General features: G+C 38.6%; 1 protein-coding gene across 2 annotated transcripts in view; it reads left to right on the top strand.

The window, feature by feature from the left end:
• Positions 1 to 19,882, top strand: part of DNAH3 (dynein axonemal heavy chain 3) — a 62,075-nt gene that overhangs the window by 25,351 nt on the left and 16,842 nt on the right. For both annotated transcript variants that reach the window (XM_064390022.1, XM_064390023.1), the window contains exons 29-52: positions 204 to 402; positions 1,407 to 1,515; positions 1,842 to 1,955; positions 3,053 to 3,229; positions 4,249 to 4,340; positions 4,733 to 4,952; positions 5,745 to 5,879; positions 7,053 to 7,164; positions 7,709 to 7,950; positions 8,557 to 8,657; positions 8,736 to 8,841; positions 9,883 to 10,012; positions 10,497 to 10,733; positions 11,108 to 11,211; positions 12,177 to 12,471; positions 12,959 to 13,138; positions 14,139 to 14,262; positions 14,344 to 14,500; positions 14,947 to 15,090; positions 15,631 to 16,297; positions 16,398 to 16,563; positions 16,894 to 17,110; positions 17,924 to 18,106; positions 18,999 to 19,197. In XM_064390022.1, coding sequence (XP_064246092.1) covers positions 204 to 402; positions 1,407 to 1,515; positions 1,842 to 1,955; positions 3,053 to 3,229; positions 4,249 to 4,340; positions 4,733 to 4,952; positions 5,745 to 5,879; positions 7,053 to 7,164; positions 7,709 to 7,950; positions 8,557 to 8,657; positions 8,736 to 8,841; positions 9,883 to 10,012; positions 10,497 to 10,733; positions 11,108 to 11,211; positions 12,177 to 12,471; positions 12,959 to 13,138; positions 14,139 to 14,262; positions 14,344 to 14,500; positions 14,947 to 15,090; positions 15,631 to 16,297; positions 16,398 to 16,563; positions 16,894 to 17,110; positions 17,924 to 18,106; positions 18,999 to 19,197 — 4,410 coding nt within the window. The remainder of the gene's footprint in view (positions 1 to 203; positions 403 to 1,406; positions 1,516 to 1,841; positions 1,956 to 3,052; positions 3,230 to 4,248; positions 4,341 to 4,732; positions 4,953 to 5,744; positions 5,880 to 7,052; positions 7,165 to 7,708; positions 7,951 to 8,556; positions 8,658 to 8,735; positions 8,842 to 9,882; positions 10,013 to 10,496; positions 10,734 to 11,107; positions 11,212 to 12,176; positions 12,472 to 12,958; positions 13,139 to 14,138; positions 14,263 to 14,343; positions 14,501 to 14,946; positions 15,091 to 15,630; positions 16,298 to 16,397; positions 16,564 to 16,893; positions 17,111 to 17,923; positions 18,107 to 18,998; positions 19,198 to 19,882) is intronic.

Here is a 19,882-nt window from a genome sequence, read left to right as displayed (position 1 = left end):
GACACTGGAATCTAGTCACAATTAAACTGATTCCCTCTGCAAAACAATTGCAAATTCCTCTCTAACATGAAAACCAGCCTTTAAATGTTGAATTGCTCTTACATAGCTCTAAGTAAATGTTACTTTACTTGAATGTTGTTTTAAGTAAACTACCACAGCAGAAGTGTCTAGATTTTTGAAACAATCTGTCTCTTACTCTGCAGCTCGTGATGTGGTCTCAAAATTGGTTGAAGACAAAGTCACAGACCTGAATGACTTCCAGTGGATTTCTCAGCTGAGATACTACTGGGCAGAGAATGATGTGATAGTGAGAATGATCACAACAGAAATGAAATATGGTTATGAGTACCTGGGCAATTCACAACGTCTGGTTATAACCCCTCTGACAGATAGATGTTATAGGTGAGGACATACTGTCTGTGAATAATGCTTTTTTTTTTTTCTGATTGATCTGTGTTTACTTTCATTTATTCTAGTTAATAATAGGAGGAACCTCAGAAGCTAACATTTTCTTGTAGATTTTGCCCAAATATGGTAAAAATATTTTCAGTGTATAGCCTTCTACAGCAGTAGAGTAATAGACTCTACTGTATCCAAGAAGGTGCTTCTGAAAAGAGCTGGAAGCACATGGTATTGGAACTGCAAAGAATTGTACAGTAGCACTGGTCAATTAATTTATCTGAAGTAAGGCACACAGTTTGGGTATGCCTGCCTGCAAGATAAATGAGGTAATTAAAAAGCCCTTCACAGATACTCGAATGCAGTTAGCTTCCTGCTCCTCCACTGGCGTGCAAGAAGTTGTAATGGAAATACTTCAGTCCTCAAGGTTAAAATATTCAAAGGCATTTCATATTTCACTTCTGGTGAGCCCTCAGGACATGAGACAAAGCCTTTGAATGACGGTTTTGTAAAATAATCAGATTGATCCAGTATTAACAGGGATCTCATTTTAGTAGAATGTTCACTTGAAAAGCAATGTGATTCCCAGGTTTTTGTAACAACCTTTATGCTTTCTCATGCATTTCTAAAGATTGGCTGAATTTATAAAGCCAGCTTCAAGCTCTTGCCAGTTCAAGTGCCACTTGAGGGAAATATGTGCTTTTGCAGACTCTACCATTTTGCTCATGGCACTGTTGATTTGCTTGTGTAATTGAGGGTATACAAGGAGGATGTATGTAATAAAAGCCTTGACATTCCTTTTAGGCCACGTGGCTGAATGTGACCTTCCACAATTAGGAATCACCTATGAGACAATACTGGGTTTTTAGGGCAAGCTGTGAAGTCAGTAGAGAAACAAGTGAATTGTTTTCAGGAGAGCATGTATAGGAATGTATATATTAATCCATTCAGAAATGACCTGATATTAAAGATTGCTATTTCTAATGCCTGTGTTCTTGGTAATGTAGGACATTAATGGGTGCCTTGAAATTAAGCCTTGGTGGTGCTCCAGAAGGGCCTGCTGGAACTGGCAAAACAGAAACAACAAAAGATCTAGCAAAAGCAATAGCTAAGCAGGTACCAAAACTCCCTTTTTTTACTTTCCACTGTTTATGTTTGGATATGTAGATATTAAAATTCCATTGTTAAGCAAGTGCTGCTTATTTTGTAGCTATTAATTTATTGGACTCAAACATTTTAAAGGTTCTTCCCAACCTAATGATTCTGTTCTTTATTCACGGTAATAGTTGGTAACAAACTCACATTTAGGACTATGTCTATATGACATCCTGTTTTTCTAATGCAAAATTAGCAACAATAATCCCTTCCCATTTTACATGCTAAGATTTTTATGGAGGACTTTGTGGTAATACTGAGAAATGTTCTGTGTGTTTTTGTTGTAGTGTGTTGTCTTTAACTGCTCCGATGGCCTCGATTACAAGGCAATGGGCAAGTTCTTTAAGGGGCTGGCACAAGCTGGGGCATGGTCCTGCTTTGATGAGTTCAATAGAATTGAGGTAATGTTTTAACTCAGGCAAATAAAATTAGAAAGCTTCAATTTAAGACACAAGAAGTTTTAGATTTAGACATGACAGCATAATTGCTGTCAATTTTCTGCTTTTACTTGTGGTTATTTGTTTTGATAATTAGTGACACAGAAATAGTCACTCTGCTGCCTGCTCTAGAAGCACATGCCTACCTGTGCTGTGTTACAGTAGTGTTGTGTTCTGGGTCAATTTAGCTCAAAAAAAATGTTCCTTTACAATTTTTTTCTTTTGTATGTGCCACTCATTTGTTGGGAAAGAAATGTTCTTGTCTTCTCCTTGAGAAGTCAAGCTACACGTGTGGAGTTGCATTTGTCTGTGTTCAGCACAAGACAGACAAATCCCAGTGGAGGGATTCCTGTAATGACTAGAGCTGAGTGTCACTATCTGAGTGACTAGATTATCAAGCTGTGTATACTGGCACATCTAATTCTCCCTTTGATCTTACTCTGGTCATTTTGGTTTTGTTTAATTTGGTCACTAATGACTTTGGATAAGTTTTATCATTACTTTGATGAAATTCCATTTAAATACATATTAGTAAATGTGGAAATTTCATTGAATTCTATTTTGTATGTATTAGTATCTTTAACTCCTTAATTTTTCCGTGTTTCAGCTGCAGCTTGTTTTCTAGTGAATTCAATCATTAGCATTTATTTTCCTATATTCTGTTACCTTGATACTTTCAAATAATCAGTAGCTGTAGCTATTATTTACCCTCAATTTTGGGCATTGAGTGAATCAGTTTTTCTGGTATGAGTTGAAGGGAAAGTGCTTTTAGAGGCCTCCAGAGGGAGTTCCTGTCCAACTAACTTAGATGCCTACATTCAGGCAGACATTATTTCTCTGAGGAGGCTTTTAGAAGCCTCTGTTGATCAGTCTCTGTTAGCCGAGTAGAGAATAGTGGCACTAATTTTCAGAGCATTCCTTCAATGGACAGCTAATACATAGACTCAGGGCGATTTTTCCCTGGAGGAATGCAAATACAGCCATCAAAATATGTAAACAAAACCATTTTTTATTGGTTCTCCAAGTGGCTTATGTTTTCCAATCTGTTCTGTCTGTATTAGGTTGAAGTATTATCTGTAGTTGCTCAGCAAATACTTAGCATCCAGCAAGCTATAATTCGCCAACTCAAAAAATTCATCTTTGAAGGGACAGAGATCTCTCTTAATCCCACATGTGCTGTGTTTATTACCATGAATCCTGGCTATGCTGGACGGGCAGAGTTGCCTGATAATCTGAAGGTAAGTCTGAAATCCTGCTTTCTTGTAGAAATTGAACTGAATTTGTGACTTCTTGTCTATAATAATAAAAAAGTCATCAATTGAATAATAAGCTGATGTCTAATGGTTGCTTAGCTTAAGGAAGAAAAAGGTCATCACTCTGAACATCCTCTCCTTTGCTACTTCTGCTGAGCATGACCCCATGTGCTCTGGAATATCCCTTGGGGTACTGGCCGTGTCCCCTCTCAGCTCCTTGTGCACCCATTCTCCTGGCTGGTGTGTGGGGTGAGGAGCAGACAAGGCATTGACTCTGTGTGAGCTCTGCTCAGCAATAACTAAAACATCCCTGAATTATCAAACTGTTTCCAGCACAAATCCAAAACACAGCCTCAGGCCAGCTACTGTGAAACAATTTAACTCTACGCCAGACAAAACTAGAACAACTGATAACCTATCCAAGTGCTGTGCTTTTCACCAAGCTTTAGTAAGCAGTTAGGTTTGTGCAAAATGCACAGAAGAAGGGTGTCAGTCTGATCATATTGATACCAATTAACAGCTTTAACTGTGCTCTCCCTCACTGGAAATTCTCTGGGTTTACAATGATCCAATGATCCAAATCCCAATTTAAATTTGTTATAACTTTGCGAGTTGCTGAGATACTACGGAGAGACTGGTATGGTCCTGGTTCTTTTTCTGACATTGCCACAATTCTTTGCACGATCTTTTACAAAGCATTAACCACACCATGTGCTGGTTTGTCTGTTATGAAAGTGAGATCAATGTCACCTCCTTTTTCCTCTATTAACAGTTCTTTAGAATTGGCTCTGAGCATTTGTTACTGCAGTGCTTAGCACAGACCTCTTGAACCTCTTGATAAGATCAGAAGAGAATAGAATTCTAAAGCAGTCTCATAGATTTCAGATGATTCATGAATTCTTTGCATTCATGAATTTATGGAGAGATGCTGGTCTTACAAAACAGGCACAATTTATTACAGTATTCCACAGTCAAAAGTTGGTATCTTACTTTTTTCCTTGCAGGCACTGTTCCGAACAGTTGCCATGATGGTCCCAGATTATGCCTTGATTGGGGAAATTTCACTTTATTCAATGGGGTTTCTGGACTCTAAGAGGTAAGACATGCTGAAATTTCTACCTTTGTTGGGTCTGATATACCTCATTCCTCTATAAGGCATATATGTGTGTTTGAGGCATAAATGGAAGGCTGTCCATGTTTAGAAAGCATTTAATCTTCTGCTTTCTTGTCAATTCTCATTTTCCACCTCATGTTGCCAGATGTGCACTTCTACACAGAATCATTTGGAAAATGTATGAAAAGATCATACAGAATTCCTAGATGATGCACACATTCTGTAGCAGTTTTGTTTCCCAGGTGTCTTGGGCCATCTTGTCAGCTGCTGTGTCTTAGAATCACTGCAGATACTTTGTGTATATAGGAAGGTGAATTATTTTCCTTGCATGGTGAGATGTTTTCACTCTACATGCTATATTTTATTATCCACAGTCTTGCCCAGAAGATTGTTGCCACTTACCGTTTGTGCTCGGAGCAGTTGTCATCTCAGCACCACTATGATTATGGGATGCGTGCAGTGAAATCTGTCCTGACAGCAGCAGGGAACCTGAAACTGAAGTACCCAGCTGAAAATGAAAGTGTCTTGTTGCTTCGGGCTTTGCTGGATGTTAATTTGGCCAAGTTCTTGTCCCAGGATGTGCCATTGTTTCAGGTAAGGTATCAGGCCAGCGTCTTTTAGGTTTTATGATGATGAGATCTGTTATAAGAACTCACAAAAATAGGTCATTATCTTAATTTGGAACAGTTTGGTCTGGATGATGCCATATTTATGTAGAGTTATTTCAGTCCACTGATCTGGAGAAACTCCTTGGTTCCGTTAGGATTATTTTGAAAAGCAAACTTTCAATGGTGCCTTTAAAGTTATTCTATAAAATGTTGTAGATGATATCTTGTTAAAAATAATCTTGTGCTGTTTCATTCAAAATCATACTTTGAAGTTTGCTTTCTGGCTCCAAAAGAGATGTGGATAAATTAAGGTAATTTAGAAATTTGAGTTCAGAATAAAAATGATGATGTTTCTGTTTGCATGCTGCTTTAATAGCAAATAAATTAAGATACAAAGCACTCAATATTGAGGACTAAAAGCTAGGGTAGAAGCACAGCCAGAGTTACTGCTCTGAAATTTTGGAGCACATACCATTCTATTTAATCACTGAAATTCTTTCAACTACTTTCACGCCATTTTGTGTAATCCTGATGGGGGAAAATTTGCAAAGGTTAAGCTTCTTTTTACAGTAGCAAGGTGTTCATGAAAACTGCAGGCACAGGTTTCTGTTTCATGTGTACAGAATACTTCCATGGCTACAGTTTGCCTAGAAGTTAGTTCTGGCCAGCTGAGGACATTTGGTTTTAAGCTCCTGTTATCTGTATGGATATTGTTTTACTTGGGAATTTTCTCTTTCTGTAACCTGTGTTTAAATAGTGTTCTGTCTTTCTTTAACAGGGTATCATATCTGACCTGTTTCCTGGAGTGGTTCTTCCTACACCAGACTATGACCTATTTATCAAGGCACTCACTGAAAATATTGAAAAATTGAATCTTCAGCCTGTGCCATGGTTCATTGGAAAAATTATTCAGGTTTATTTTCACATACTTCTGGGGAAGAAAAGCTTGAGAGCAGAAACATTTTTCATTCACTGTCTGTGTCATCATGAATAGCTAATAATTTCCTTACCAATTAATGGAATATTACAAATGGGGTATTTTTACAGAGTAAAAATCATGGAATAAAAGCCTGTTTTGGTCATAGTGATTTTGTAATTCAGTCTGTGAAGGAGCTAATGTGTGCAGCCACACTGTAGGGCTTGTGTTTCAGGATAGAAAGTTGATCTGAATCTGTTACTAATTGAGGCAGTGTAGCCCAGTGAACAGAATGCTGGACTGGGAGTCAGGCTGTTCCCAGTTCTGTAAGTCCCCTTGAGAAGTTTTGAAAGAGGTGACCTTGCCTATGCTTCCCTTCCAGACCTGTGTTCCCACTGCCTCCCATTTACTAGTACTGGGGACCTTTTAAACAATATTTAACCTTTTTTCTTGTGCAGCCTAGTGACAGGGTAATGGCAAGGGTAAAAATGTGTGGCCTGGGCCAGTGTCATCAGTGGCCTCTCCAACAGCAGTTCAGATTTCATGCCTTATGTTCAGATTTGCCTTATGCTGCTTCCTAAACCATAATGTATCTTTCATTTAAATAGGGGTAGTGTTAACTGGTTAGGAAGTTAAAACAGGAAATATCAGCCTTAACAGGATAAAAAAATCTGCTTAGGAGTTTTTACAGGTCTGCTTGATGGTGGTTTTGTTTTGAGTTGTGCTTTGACAAGATCTTGTGGGGTGACTGAAGAAGTCACCATTCTTGCAGTCCAAAATCATTCTCTATGGGACTGACCATATGCCAGATGCTCAGAGCTGTAGTTTCAGTCCCTTTTTGTCAGTTCATTGGTAATCACTGATTTCAGCTTCAGTGTCTGGTTAGTGCTCTCACACCCTGTACAGTGCTGCTGTTGCAGTTGAGGGATGACATTTAGCAAGGAGAAAGGGAGGATGCCTGGGGAAAATGACTTCTTAAATTGTTCCAGTGAGAATTGCCATAAAAGCATGACTGCCCTCTGATTTGGATTCAGGCTTTGGTCAGCCAGCAGAGTGCAGAGATCTGGTTGTGTCACATCTGAATGCAGGATGGAGACTTCTATTTTCATTCACATAACACGTAACACTTCTTTTGTGCCATCTAAGGAGTGGCTCTCCTGTCCCTGGCAGGTGTATGAAATGATGCTGGTGCGCCATGGTTTCATGATTGTTGGAGATCCTATGAGTGGGAAGACCAGTTCATACAAAGTGCTGGCTGGAGCCCTGGCTGATCTGTGTGCAGGTAACATTGTCCAGCCACAAGCTTCTCATTCCATGAAGTCAATTCTATGACTGTTATTTTTTCTGTGCTGAGATGTGCCCAGGTTGTTAATTGTCCTATACTCTTCTTTCTTGACTGCAGAATTTCTATTAATTTAACTATTTTTGTCTGGTATATTTGTCTGATAATATTTTTCTCTATATCTACTGGAATAGTAAGTCATATTCATGTGTTTATGTTTTTCTACATTTTTTTAGGCATTTTATTTGTGCATAACACTCTTGAAATAATTAGCTCTGATAGGATATTGTAAGTAGCTCCCATAAATATATGAAATCTATGCTGCTCTGCTTTTTCTTTTTTACATGTATTTTTTTTTACAGCAGACTTCTTGCTTGCCTTGTACAAGTAAGGGGATTTCTTATTTACTGCTACTTAGATACCACATATCTGGGTTTTTTGCTTTGAGCAGCTGGAGTAGGATCCTCAGGAATCATCTTGTCCAGCTGTTGAATAAAACTAACCTATCAAATTCTCAACCTCATGTATTTGCCTTTTTACACAGCAAACAGCATGGATGAGTTTGCTGTTGAGTACAAAGTTATTAATCCCAAAGCCATTACCATGGGGCAGTTGTATGGCAGTTTTGATCCTGTAAGCCACGAGTGGTCAGATGGAGTTCTTGCAAAGGCCTTCAGGGAACAAGCATCTTCTACCACAGACGATCGCAAGTGGATTATTTTTGATGGCCCTGTGGATGCAGTTTGGATAGAGAACATGAACACTGTGCTGGATGATAACAAAAAGGTAGCCTAATTTTTGCCCCTATGCTTGTTCTTGAATAAACATACTTAATTTTAGTAATGGCAGTATTGTTACTACGTTACTCTAAGGAGGTGTGAAATTCAGCAAAGGCTGATGTGCCTAAAAGCGCTGCTTTATTTTCTCAGTTGTATGAGTGGATTTAGATGGTATTAGATCATATTAACCCAATACTTTGCCCTAGAAGTCTTGTCTTGCTCCTTCTTTATTGAAATGAGGTTGATCATTGAGACTTTTTTATTAACCCTTTTAGGAAACTGAAATACATGGACTCAGCTCTGTGACTGAAAACTGAACTTGTTTAAATTACCTTGAAAATAAGTGAATTTTAAAAAAGCTGCAGATCATAACTGCTTTTTCTTGCAGTTATTTAAAGCTAGAGCATTGTTCTCTGTGTCTCTGCAAGTCTTACAGTAAGACATGGAAAAGTTGAGACAAGGTCATAAAATATCATGTATTGTAAGGATACAAATGAATGAATGAGGAGTGACACTAAGGGGAATGTTCAGTGATTTTATGACAGACATTGCTTTGACTGTACGATCAGCACTAACATGACTAGACCATGTTTATGTGATGCTCTTCTTCCAGTTATGCTTGATGAGCGGTGAAATAATTCAGATGAGCTCAAAAATGAGTTTAATCTTTGAGCCAGCAGACTTGGAGCAGGCATCTCCAGCAACTGTCAGCAGGTAATGTGAGAACATTCAAGCTTCAGCTGTCCCACCTTGCACATTTATTCCTCTACCACATGTGTTTGTTCTTCCCAGATGTGGTATGATCTATATGGACCCACAACAGTTGGGTTGGAAGCCACTGAAGGATTCCTACATGAAAACTCTGCCTCCAAACCTGAAGGAAGAACACAGAGAGCTGGTGCGAGACTTCATTTTTTGCACAGGTCTAATTTAGAAGATTAACTATAAAGTGACATTCACAGTTTGCCCACTTAAAGGCAGGCATGCAGAATCAAAACTTTTATTATTGCCATTAACAGTTTAGTGTTCAAAGCCTTTTTCACCTCTCTGCTTGTAGGAGGAGAGCTCTTTGTGCTGGGTATTGTACTATGTTCTCTGTAGATGCAAATAAAAATAGGTGTTGGTGAGAATCAGCTTTTAATGAAAATTTAAAATCACTATTATTGGGCATTGAAATCTAGTAAAATAATTGGAATAATATTAGGATTGGAGCTGTACAAAACTCACTTATATTATTTGAGAAGACTTCCTTTGAGTTTTTGCAGGAAATTAGAATCAAATTTCAAAGAAGTACCAAGACTAGAAGAGATCTTTATTTATAGTTTTCTTAGTTCATCAGGGTAAAGTAATTATTCCTTAAGCAACAGATAGCCTGACCCTTTAGTGTATCTCCTTCAGTACTATTCCCTGGGAAAAGGGTAGGTCCTGATTTCTGTCCTGTTTTACAGCTTGAGTTCAGAGAGCAGATACCACCAGCCATGGTCAGTATTTACCTACATGCTGTGGCACTCCTGCAGGCCCCAGTCAGCCCCAGCATGCTGGAATTTCTGCTGTGGCACAGTATCTGTACTAGGTCCTCTGTAGGGGCCTCTTCTTAAGGGAGGATGAAATCCTTGCCTTTGTTTCTGTTGGAATAATTTTGTTGTTGCCTAAGCAAGACAGGAGTCTCTCTAGGCTGAGCTTCTGCTCTGCTGTCTGGATTAGTAAGTGGGTAAAATAATTCCTGCTGAAAACTTCTCTATGGTAAAAGCAACTTGTTTTCACCATCAGACAGATGTTGTGAACATTTCAGTATTGCCTCACACGGGCCCTTTCCTGATCTCTCTGCTAATCTGGACAATTTCTAATGCCTTATGTTTGACTGAGGGTGAATTGAGGGACAGTGGGGAATGTGGCAAGTCCTGCATCATCACACAGCTGTTTCTTTTTCTCCTGGTAGGTCAATGACTTGTTTATGTGGCTAGTTGAGCCTTGTTTAGATTTTATTGACCATCATTGCAAATTCATGGTAAAAACGTCCCCTCTTCACCTGAGTAACAGCTTGATGAAACTCTATTCTTCCCTCCTTGGTAAGTACCCTAAGCCACCTGGTTTTATTTCAATTTTTCTTTTTTCTCTTGCCATGTCCCAGGACAAAATGCAGCTTATAAGATGGAAGGAAATGGCAAAGGAATTCCTTACTGTTGAGTTCATATAACACAGTCAATGATCTCACTGATCAGTATTATTAATAGTTCTTTGCATACAGAGCTTTCACATTTGGAAACATTTGGTGTCATTACAAAACCAAACACGATCTTGCAAGTATGTTCTATGTTTTGCTTGCTGTTTGCTACCATCTGAAGAAAAGGGTTAGGACTATTTTTCTTCTAATTTCATTTTTATTTGTAAACAGTGTTTTACACAGACAAGATCCTCCATTTGTAGATTGGCTTCATTCCACTGAAGACAGTGCTCTACTTTTGTCTCAGGATACTTCTGAAAAAATGCATTTTGAATTGGGATTTATGGTTATTACTGGCTTTTAACTGAAATATAAAATATGTGTTTTAGATGAAATTAAGGAATGTGATGAAGAGGACAGTGAAACCATGTCTGCTCAGCAGATCACCTCGTGGCTGCAGGCCCTTTTCCTTTTTGCTTTGGTGTGGACAATTGGAGGGATCATCGACGCAGACAGCAGAAGAAAATTTGATTCGTTTTACCGCAACTTGCTCAACGGAATGAATGAGCAAAACCCACGCCCTAAAAATGTGAAGCTTAACAAAAGCAATATCTTCCCAGAAAAAGGTGCTTCTTCATAACTGTGCTTGCTTGGTCTGTTATAAAGCAGTAAGAAAGCTTGGCACTTGGTGTGCCTGGCAGATGTTAAGTCTGCAGCAGAGCCACCATCTGCCAGGCCTCGGGCTGCACAGTTGGGTGCCCTTCCCTGTCTCTTTTAACCAGGAGTAGCATATGCCTCCAGTTATACTCAAACACTGTGGCTGAATCTGACCTAAAATCTTTTAGTGATGATAATGGCACTGGGGGGGGTGGGGGTGTATCTTGTGTACCAGAAAGCTTCCATTACTTCACAGTTTTGGAAATCTCACACTAAAATTAATGAAGATTATTTTTATAATTTAATCAGTGAGTTTTCCTATGTTGTATTTTTCAATTAACAGGGAGTGTTTTTGACTTCTATTTTAACAAGCGTGGCCATGGGCAATGGAACATGTGGACAGACTACATCACAAAGGAAGAGCAAGTTATTGCCCCAGCAGCTAAGGTGCACATTGGTATCTTTATTATGGAAAATAATTATTTGACTAAATAATTTAGAGCTATAAATAACTATATTAGGCTGTTGGATGATTGCTTTGCAACATTTCATTAGTCTCTGTGAGCTCCCTTTCATGCTTTTTCAGTTCTGGTACCACTAACACTGGAAGTTCAGCACTGCAGGTACACATGGAGCCCTGAGATTGCCTGGTGGTTAAAATTTGGGTTCTGCTTTGTTCTCTGACAGCATTTGATATTGGGGAAACCATGGTGGGAAAAAGCCAAAGCCTGAATTTCCATTCCTTCATTTCTATTTTCAGTGGCTGATCTCATGATATTGTACTATGAATTATTCAGAGAAAGCAAGCAAAGAGACTTTGGGATGTGGGAAACAGTACTGAGAGTCCTGGATCCCCTCCATTTCCAAATAGGGGCACTCAGATTTTGATGGCAGCTGTGAACTGAATGGAAGGGAAGCACAGCAGAGATCTGCACATGAAATTTCAAGATAACTTAAGCTTGTTCAGCTTTTCATTCCACTGAATATAGTTGCCATTGTCTTAAGTACATGAGAGATGTAAGATGACATTTCATTCTGCTGCTGAAAATCTTTTCTTGATATCAAATCCACAGCTGCTAATTATAAGTTAAAAATGAGGAAGAGAAAAAAATTTCCATATTATTATTCCTTTCCCTTGCACAGTAGGGGAACAGAACTAGGCCATACTTGACTCTGTAGTTCTCCAGGCTTTCTGTAATGTCCATGAACCACAATATAGGTAATACTGGTTGTGCTATTGACTATATAAGCCATGAACAAGAAGTGGGGCCATAGCATTTACTAGAACCTTGTTATAGCTCAGGTTCTCAGACAATAGAAATTTTAAAAATGCATTTGTGCTACAGGGTTCCTGTAGTTGCTTGCAAATATTAATGTTGATTTTCATGTTTTATTTTACCTTCCTGTAACAGGTATCTGATCTGATCATTCCAACAATGGAAACTGCCAGACAAATGTTTTTTCTTAAAACATATGTGGAGCATAATGTTCCTTTGCTTTTTGTGGGTCCCACTGGTACTGGAAAAACAGCTATAACAAACAACTTTCTACTGAAACTTCCAAAGGAAAAATACATCCCGAGTTTCATCAACTTCTCTGCAAGAACATCTGCTAACCAGACCCAGGATATTATTATGTCCAAGCTGGACAGAAGAAGAAAAGGATTATTTGGACCTCCAGCAGGGAAAGAAGCTATAATTTTTGTGGGTAAGACATATTTTTTTCGTTTTTTAAAGCTCATTATTGTTCTGGTTTTAGGCAAAGGAAGTGGTTCACCAAGACTAGTAAATTTGGATTGCCTTAGTGTTTTTTTCAGGCATCCAGAGAATCCTAGAATCTCCTGTGCTGGAAGGGGCGTAGAGGGATCACCAAAGGATTAGCACTGCCCTTGCTGAGAGGTTTAAGTGGTGGTTGTCTTCAGAAGAGTTCTTAGAGTTGCAGTGGGACGTGACGTGAAATAAAACAAAATCACCAGCCACACTAAGTTAAGCCATCACCCTAATTATGCCTGTGAAGTGTATTGGTATTTGATTTTGGTTAGTTCAATGGGCAGCAGGAATAACAACACACAGCCTTTTTCTACCTCTAGTTCAGCTATTTTTCCTACCTCTAGTTCAGTTATTTTTCCTTCTTAGAAGAAAACTGAATTCCTAAACACTGAGGTTTTTTTATTCAATGTCTGTGTTCTCCATAGATGACCTAAACATGCCTGAAAAGGAAATTTATGGAGCCCAGCCAGCTATTGAGCTTCTCAGGCAATGGATTGATCACGGGCACTGGTACGACAGGAAGGATGCATCCCACATCAGTATCATAGATGTCCTGCTTGTCACAGCTATGGGTCCCCCTGGGGGAGGCAGGAATGACATTACAGGTAGGAAATACATTACTGTGGCAGGTGGTTATCTGGCAGACTGAAGTTAAGGGGCGGGTTCAGGTTTGCTGATGGCAAAGTCATTTATCTATGACTGGTGGATCTACAGGTGCATTGACTGAGTGGGTCATTCCAAGTAAAGGTCTGTTATGTTCAACTTCAAATCTATACCTCTACCAGAGGGAGTTTAATCACCATTAGAAACCATTTTTAGAGTTGATTAAACTGTGAATGACAGAAGTTATTCTAAAATTAGCGATGGAGATTTTTTCTGTTTTCTATTCTTTGGAAAAGGGAGGGAATACATCTGCTTACCATGTCTCTGGCAACTCTCTTCTGAAGCTGTATCTCCTGCTGTTAAGGCCGGCTGCCTGCATTTATTTCCAGGAATGTTACCTGCAAGTCCATGATTCCTGTCACAGAACCACAAGGGTGGTTATATTTTCTAATATAATGAAAAAATTATGTAAATAAAAGCCCTAATGTAGCTGTAGCTACATTCTTACAGGCTATATACAGCTGCATTGTTATAAGGCACTTCATGCTGCTTTGCTTCTTATAAACACTGTGATACAGATATAACTCTGTGTGTTCTGAGGAGGAAAATAACTTCTGATACAGCTAAATTTCTAAAATTTACTCATGTATATAGACTGATTCTTTTTAGGTGAAAGCCAGTAACAAGATGCTTGACTTTGTAAAGGTTTTACTGTGTCATCATAATCAAAAGGCTGATGTGAGCTGAAATTTTAAATTGGGCAATAAGCCTTGTAATGGACATTCATGTTTTACATATTCAAAACAGTTGTTTTAAGTTAAATACTAATAGAAAATGTAATCCAGTTTATATTTCTTTTGCTTCACTGGTAGGGCAAAAATTATGAAGCTGGTGCCAGATACAAATTTTTTTAGTGACAGGCAAACCTAGAAGAAGAAAGCTGAAAGGTAGAAAAATATCTGACTGTTTAAAACTCTCTGCATCCTTCTGTGTGTGTTACAGGACGCTTCACACGGCACTTGAATATTGTCTCTATCTGTGCTTTCAATGATGACATTTTAACCAAGATTTTTACTGCAGTTACTGACTGGCACTTCAGTAAAGGCTTTGATTCTTCATTTCTGAGGTAATGGGATCTATTTACTGTAGCAGCTTTGTCTTTTCCCTGTCTGCAGAAGTTAAAATTGTATTTCTTTTCCTTCTTAAGGCTGGGTAAGATGATGGTCCAAGCAACATCGGTGCTGTATAAATTGGCAGTTGATAATTTTCTCCCAACTCCTTCAAAATCCCACTATGTCTTTAATCTACGGGATTTTTCCAGGGTTATTAAAGGAGTTCTGCTCTGTCCACACACTCATTTGCAAGTAAGTTGTAGTTTAATTATGTTGACATAGGAGAGAGCAGTGAAAAAAGTTAATTATTTTTATAATACATGAACTATGATTTCAATAGATTTACAGGGTTTAAGATCAGAATAGTCCCTGAACTCCTTGTTACGTATTTTCTGTCTGTCTCTGAGGGAGAAAGCTGTCATTTTGTTAATACAATTTTATTTGATACAGTAGAGAAAAAATGCTTTGACATGAGAGTCCCAGTTTGTGTTGGCAGGAAGGACAAGTTGGTAACTAGGTGAGGAATCCAGTTAAGTTAGCAGATGCTGGGCCATGTGCTGAATGCCTTGGGATTGAAAGATTCCCACTGAGTTTAGTACAAGGTGTAGCAGGGTCCAGATGGACATTTCTAACCTTTTCTCTTTTAACAAATCCTGCCTGAGCTATATTTACCCATTCTTTTGTATTTCCATTTTCAGGATGGAGATAAACTGATCAGACTTTGGGTTCATGAGGTTTACAGAGTTTTCTATGATCGCTTGGTTGATGACGAGGACAAGAATGTTTTCTTTCAGATGGTACAAGAGACAACATTAAATAGCTTCAAGCAGAACTTTAATAAGGTATTTTTGGCTAATGTGCTGGGTCCAAGATGATACTGATGCATTTTCAGAAATACTTAAACATTGAAATTAAATCAATATTGGAGGCATTTTGCAATATTTTGATCACTGAATTTAAAAAGTATGGACAATCTTCTATTCAGCATTGAGTATTCATATCAGAATGATTCATAACTTCTGAGGGATTCTGAGTTAGTAGAGAAGATCAGCTGGAATGAAACAAATGTCTTGCACAGCATTTATCTGTGTTTTTACCCACGATAATTATTTGGATGATCCATGGGTATAGTGGGTACCTTTCTGAAAAGCCTTTTTAGAACTATCCTGTATTTGACAGCAGTATTTCTCTGTGAGGTATGCATATGTGGAAACCTGCATGTCAGCCTACAGTATTATTTTCCAGACCAAGGCTGTAACTAGAACAGTGAAAAGCAGAGCTTTCTGCAGTATTAATGCTATGTAGATAAGGATTATTACGACTTTAAGGAATATAATTCTCTAATAGCTAGAATTATCTGTTGATTCTTGTCTTTTTGCTAGGTACTGAGTCATCTCTCACCTACTGGAAAAGTCACTGATGATAATATTCGTGCCCTGTTCTTTGGAGACTATTTAAAGCCGAGTAGTTCTGTCAAAATTTATGATGAAATCACAGACCTAAAGCAGCTGACAAGCGTGATGGAATACTACCTTGAGGAATACAACAATATCAGCAAGGCCCCCATGTCCCTGGTCATGTTCCAGTTTGCCATTGAGCACATCTCCAGGATATGCAGGGTACTGAAACAGGATAATGGACACCTGTTGTTGGTGGGCGTTGGCGGGAGCGGCCGGCAAAGCGCGACCAAGCTCGCCACCTTCATGAATTCCTTTGAGCTCTTCCAGATCGAAATCACCAAGTCCTATGGCATCAGTGAGTGGAAAGATGATATTAAACAAGTCATGCTGAAAACAGGTGTTGGTAACAACAACTTGTCCTTTTTGTTCTGCGATAATCAAATAAAGGATGAATCATTTGTAGAAGATATCAACATGCTCTTAAATACTGGGGATGTGCCTAATATCTTCGCAGCGGATGAGAAAGCTGAAATTGTTGAGAAAATGCAAAGTGCAGCAAGGATGGAGAACAGGAAAATTGAAGCCACGCCTCTTGCTATGTACAATTTCTTTATTGAAAGGGTGAAGAAAAATTTGCATATTGTCTTAGGTCTGTATACAATATGTTGTTTCTTAGAATGAGTTTATTTGTTTTTCTCCTTCCTAACTGCAAAGAAACTTAGGTAATGATCATGTTTTTATTTTTGCAGCCATGAGTCCTATTGGAGATGCATTTCGGAATCGACTACGGATGTTCCCTTCACTGATAAACTGCTGCACCATTGATTGGTTCCAAACCTGGCCTACAGATGCTTTGGAAATGGTTGCTAACAAGTTCTTAGAAGATATTGAGCTCAAAGATGACATTAGAAAAGAGTATGAGTTTATTTCTCAAGAAACATGTGAAGCAAAAGTTGGTTTCCCTGCCCTTTGTGCCCCAATGTATTTGATCTGTCCTTATAAATGGACAAAGCTAAGCCAACTCTGGCATTTCAGTGCAAGTCAAAGATACTGAGACATATGTATCTGATGTTTCTCAAAACCACACCACTCTTTGAGAAGAGTCCGTAATATTTCTAATAATGAGGAAAATACATTTCTGCCTTCCCTAACACTAATATGACTTCATAAGCTTAGAGTAATTTTTTGATAGTTGACCTAAAGACAGACAGTATTTTCAAAGTAATGCGGAAAATTTTTCCCTAGGGTTGTGTCAGTGTGCAAATATTTCCAAGAAAGCGTGAGAGAGCTCTCTGTCGGGTACTACGCTACGCTGCGCAGACACAACTACGTGACACCAACTTCCTACGTGGAACTGATTCTCACCTTCAAGACCCTGCTGAACAGAAAAAGGGAAGAAGTTGACATGATGAGGACTCGTTATCTTGTGGGACTTGAAAAGCTTGAATTTGCATCCTCACAAGTAAGTTTCAGATGAAGATGCTGAAAGCCAGCAGGAAAAGTTAGATTTCTGCTTAGTAAGTTAAAGAAACTGTGATCTCTACATTTGGATTATAGCTGTTAATGGAAAACAGAATTAAAATGAAGGTACTTGTTAAATGTTGAAGACTAAACATTATACATTTCATTATTTTCTGAAAACCTCATATGGAGAATCTACCTCAGCTTTCCAAAATAGGGGAAAAATTGAAAAGCAGTATAAGGCAATATTAAGCATTAATTTCTGAGTAGATTCCAAGCAGGAAAATTGATCAGGTTCCAGATAAATAATTCCTTTTTCAACCCATGTGATCCAGGGATTGATCTTTCCAAGATACAAACTAAAGGGGCTTCTAAACACTTGCTGGATGAAGAAGAAGATCCATTTTGCAGCTGTTGCTGTAACACAAATTCTGTGTTCCATTCCAAGCTTCTTTTGGATTTTATTTTCCACCTGTGCACTGAAGCATTATTTTGACTTTCATTATTTGAAAGTGACTGTGATGGAAAAATAGAATTAATCAATATATTTCTCATTATTGACATTAATGAAGCTTAAAAATCAAGTGTATTTTATAGATGATGACAAATATACCTTTTAAAATCTAATCAATGAAACATTAAATGAAACAGCTCTTAGCAAAAATAAACTAGAGAACTAATTCTTTAGATCACATGTCCTTTTTTAGATTGTATTACTATAGAGGTTTCCAGTCTTTATTCCTAAGGCATCAAGATATAAAATGCATGCAATGTTTGCACAGATTTCTTCTTGATTTCCTGTTGTGTTCATCAGGTTGCAGACATGCAGAAAGAACTGACTGATCTTCAGCCTGAACTGATTAAAACGTCTGCAGAAACAGATAAAATGATGGTCAAGATTGAAAAGGAAACAGTTGAAGTAGATGCAAAAAAGGCAATAGTGTCAGCAGATGAAAAAGAGGCCAATGATGCAGCTGCTGTTGCCCAGGGAATTAAGGTAGAGCACAAGGGCTTGAGCCTGGAGCAGGACGGGTTCCAAGTAAATGGGAGCTGTGATGATGTGATGATGTGTTAATGGGGTGAGCCAAGCTCTTAAAGTAACAAAATTGCAGATGATGAATGACATGCTCCTAATAAAAACACAGTAAATTCGGGCTGTTTGGAGTCTGACTGCATCTCACAGCCCTGCACAGCTTCCCTTTCTAGTTCACATTCCAAAAGCTGTATAGCTCTTATTTCTCTACTAATATATTCTCATTTTCAACAGCTTGAAAAATGAATTTAACTGTTTCCAGGCCCAAAGATGGTTAATTCAGAGTTAGCTGAGGTAATTTGGCATATGCTGCATGTAGTCCTATTGGGCATAACTTTAGAGGTAATACCACAGCCAGATGTCTGTAACACAGAATTTCCTGTGGGAAGCCTCAAGATTTTTCAATATTTTTTCTGTAACTAGCTGGAAATGTCAGTGATATTTAATATGGGTAATTGCTGAGATCAGAATATATGATAAAGAATTTAAGCTACACAGTATCCATTTTTCACCTGATCAGCACTGTAAGATCTAAATAAGAACAACTATATCTAATCTTTTTTTTTTAATTCTCATTGCTAAACCAGAGAGACTTTGATCTTGAAAGCTTATCTGACTTTTTCAACTATCAGTTCAGTTTATGGAAGTTACTAATTTATCTACAAACCTTCCCTCTTTAAACTGTGCAGTCAAATTGTGCAAGTAGTTTTCTCTCCTAGAAACACAATGCTGTGAAGAGTCTAGTTAATGGGTACTGAACAAGAGAGAAGGTTCTGTGAGGCTGTGCTGTAGTGGGGTGATCAGGCTGCAGCCTGGTACTGTGTGAAGGTTTACAGCTTGCCCAATGTCTTCACAGGATGAATGTGAAGCAGACCTTGCAGAGGCTCTGCCAGCTCTGGAGGCAGCAGAGGCAGCTCTGAACACCCTGAATCCTTCAGACATCACTCTTGTGAAATCCATGCAGAATCCACCTGGTCCTGTCAAGCTCGTCATGGAGAGTATCTGTGTCATGAGGGCAGTTAAACCAGAGAGGAAACCCGACCCCAGTGGCAGTGGTAATGACACAGCTTTTGTTATCCCTGCCCCAGGAGCGTGTGCGTGCTGCTGTGGTGTGCTGGTCAGGTCTTCTGGCATGAATGCACCTGTGTGCACTGGGGGTGCATTTTGCTGGCAGTGACAAGTGCACCAAGTAGTGCCATGCACATACTGCCCTTGTCTGATACTGTTGTACAAGCTTTGTAAATATGATCCCAGTCACCAGCACAAAGTCATCTCTTCAACTTGCTTTGACCCAGCCTTGAGATTTGCATTGCCTTGAGGAACTCTGGGTGCTGAAGGTGTGCTGTGCACCATATGCCTGTGTTTCTCCTTGTAAACCCTGCTTCCAAACTATCAGTTACTCTGGGAGAGGGAACTCTAGTTATGCCTCTGCCATACATTATTCTAACAAGATTTTTCTGTGTGGTTTCGATTGTGGGATTGCACAGGATTTGCAAGGTAGAAAAGAGACCCTTTTCTTTCTTCTACCTTATACAGTTCAACCCTTCATAATTAAAAATAAGAATTATATAAATGCCTTTCATCCAATATGATCTTATCTAGATCAAGAAGGAATAATTCTACAGTTACTGATTTATCTAATAGATGATGCTAAGAAAGACTGTATAGTAATTTGTTTCCCTTAATATGCTTGGTTAATTTAGAATTAATATGCAATTAATAAATATGCCATTGAAGGTC

Source organism: Passer domesticus, chromosome 15 (genome assembly GCF_036417665.1).
Source record: "Passer domesticus isolate bPasDom1 chromosome 15, bPasDom1.hap1, whole genome shotgun sequence".
NCBI lineage: Eukaryota > Metazoa > Chordata > Aves > Passeriformes > Passeridae > Passer > Passer domesticus.
Note: the sequence above shows the minus strand (reverse complement) of the source record. Positions and strands in the feature narration are given on the sequence as shown.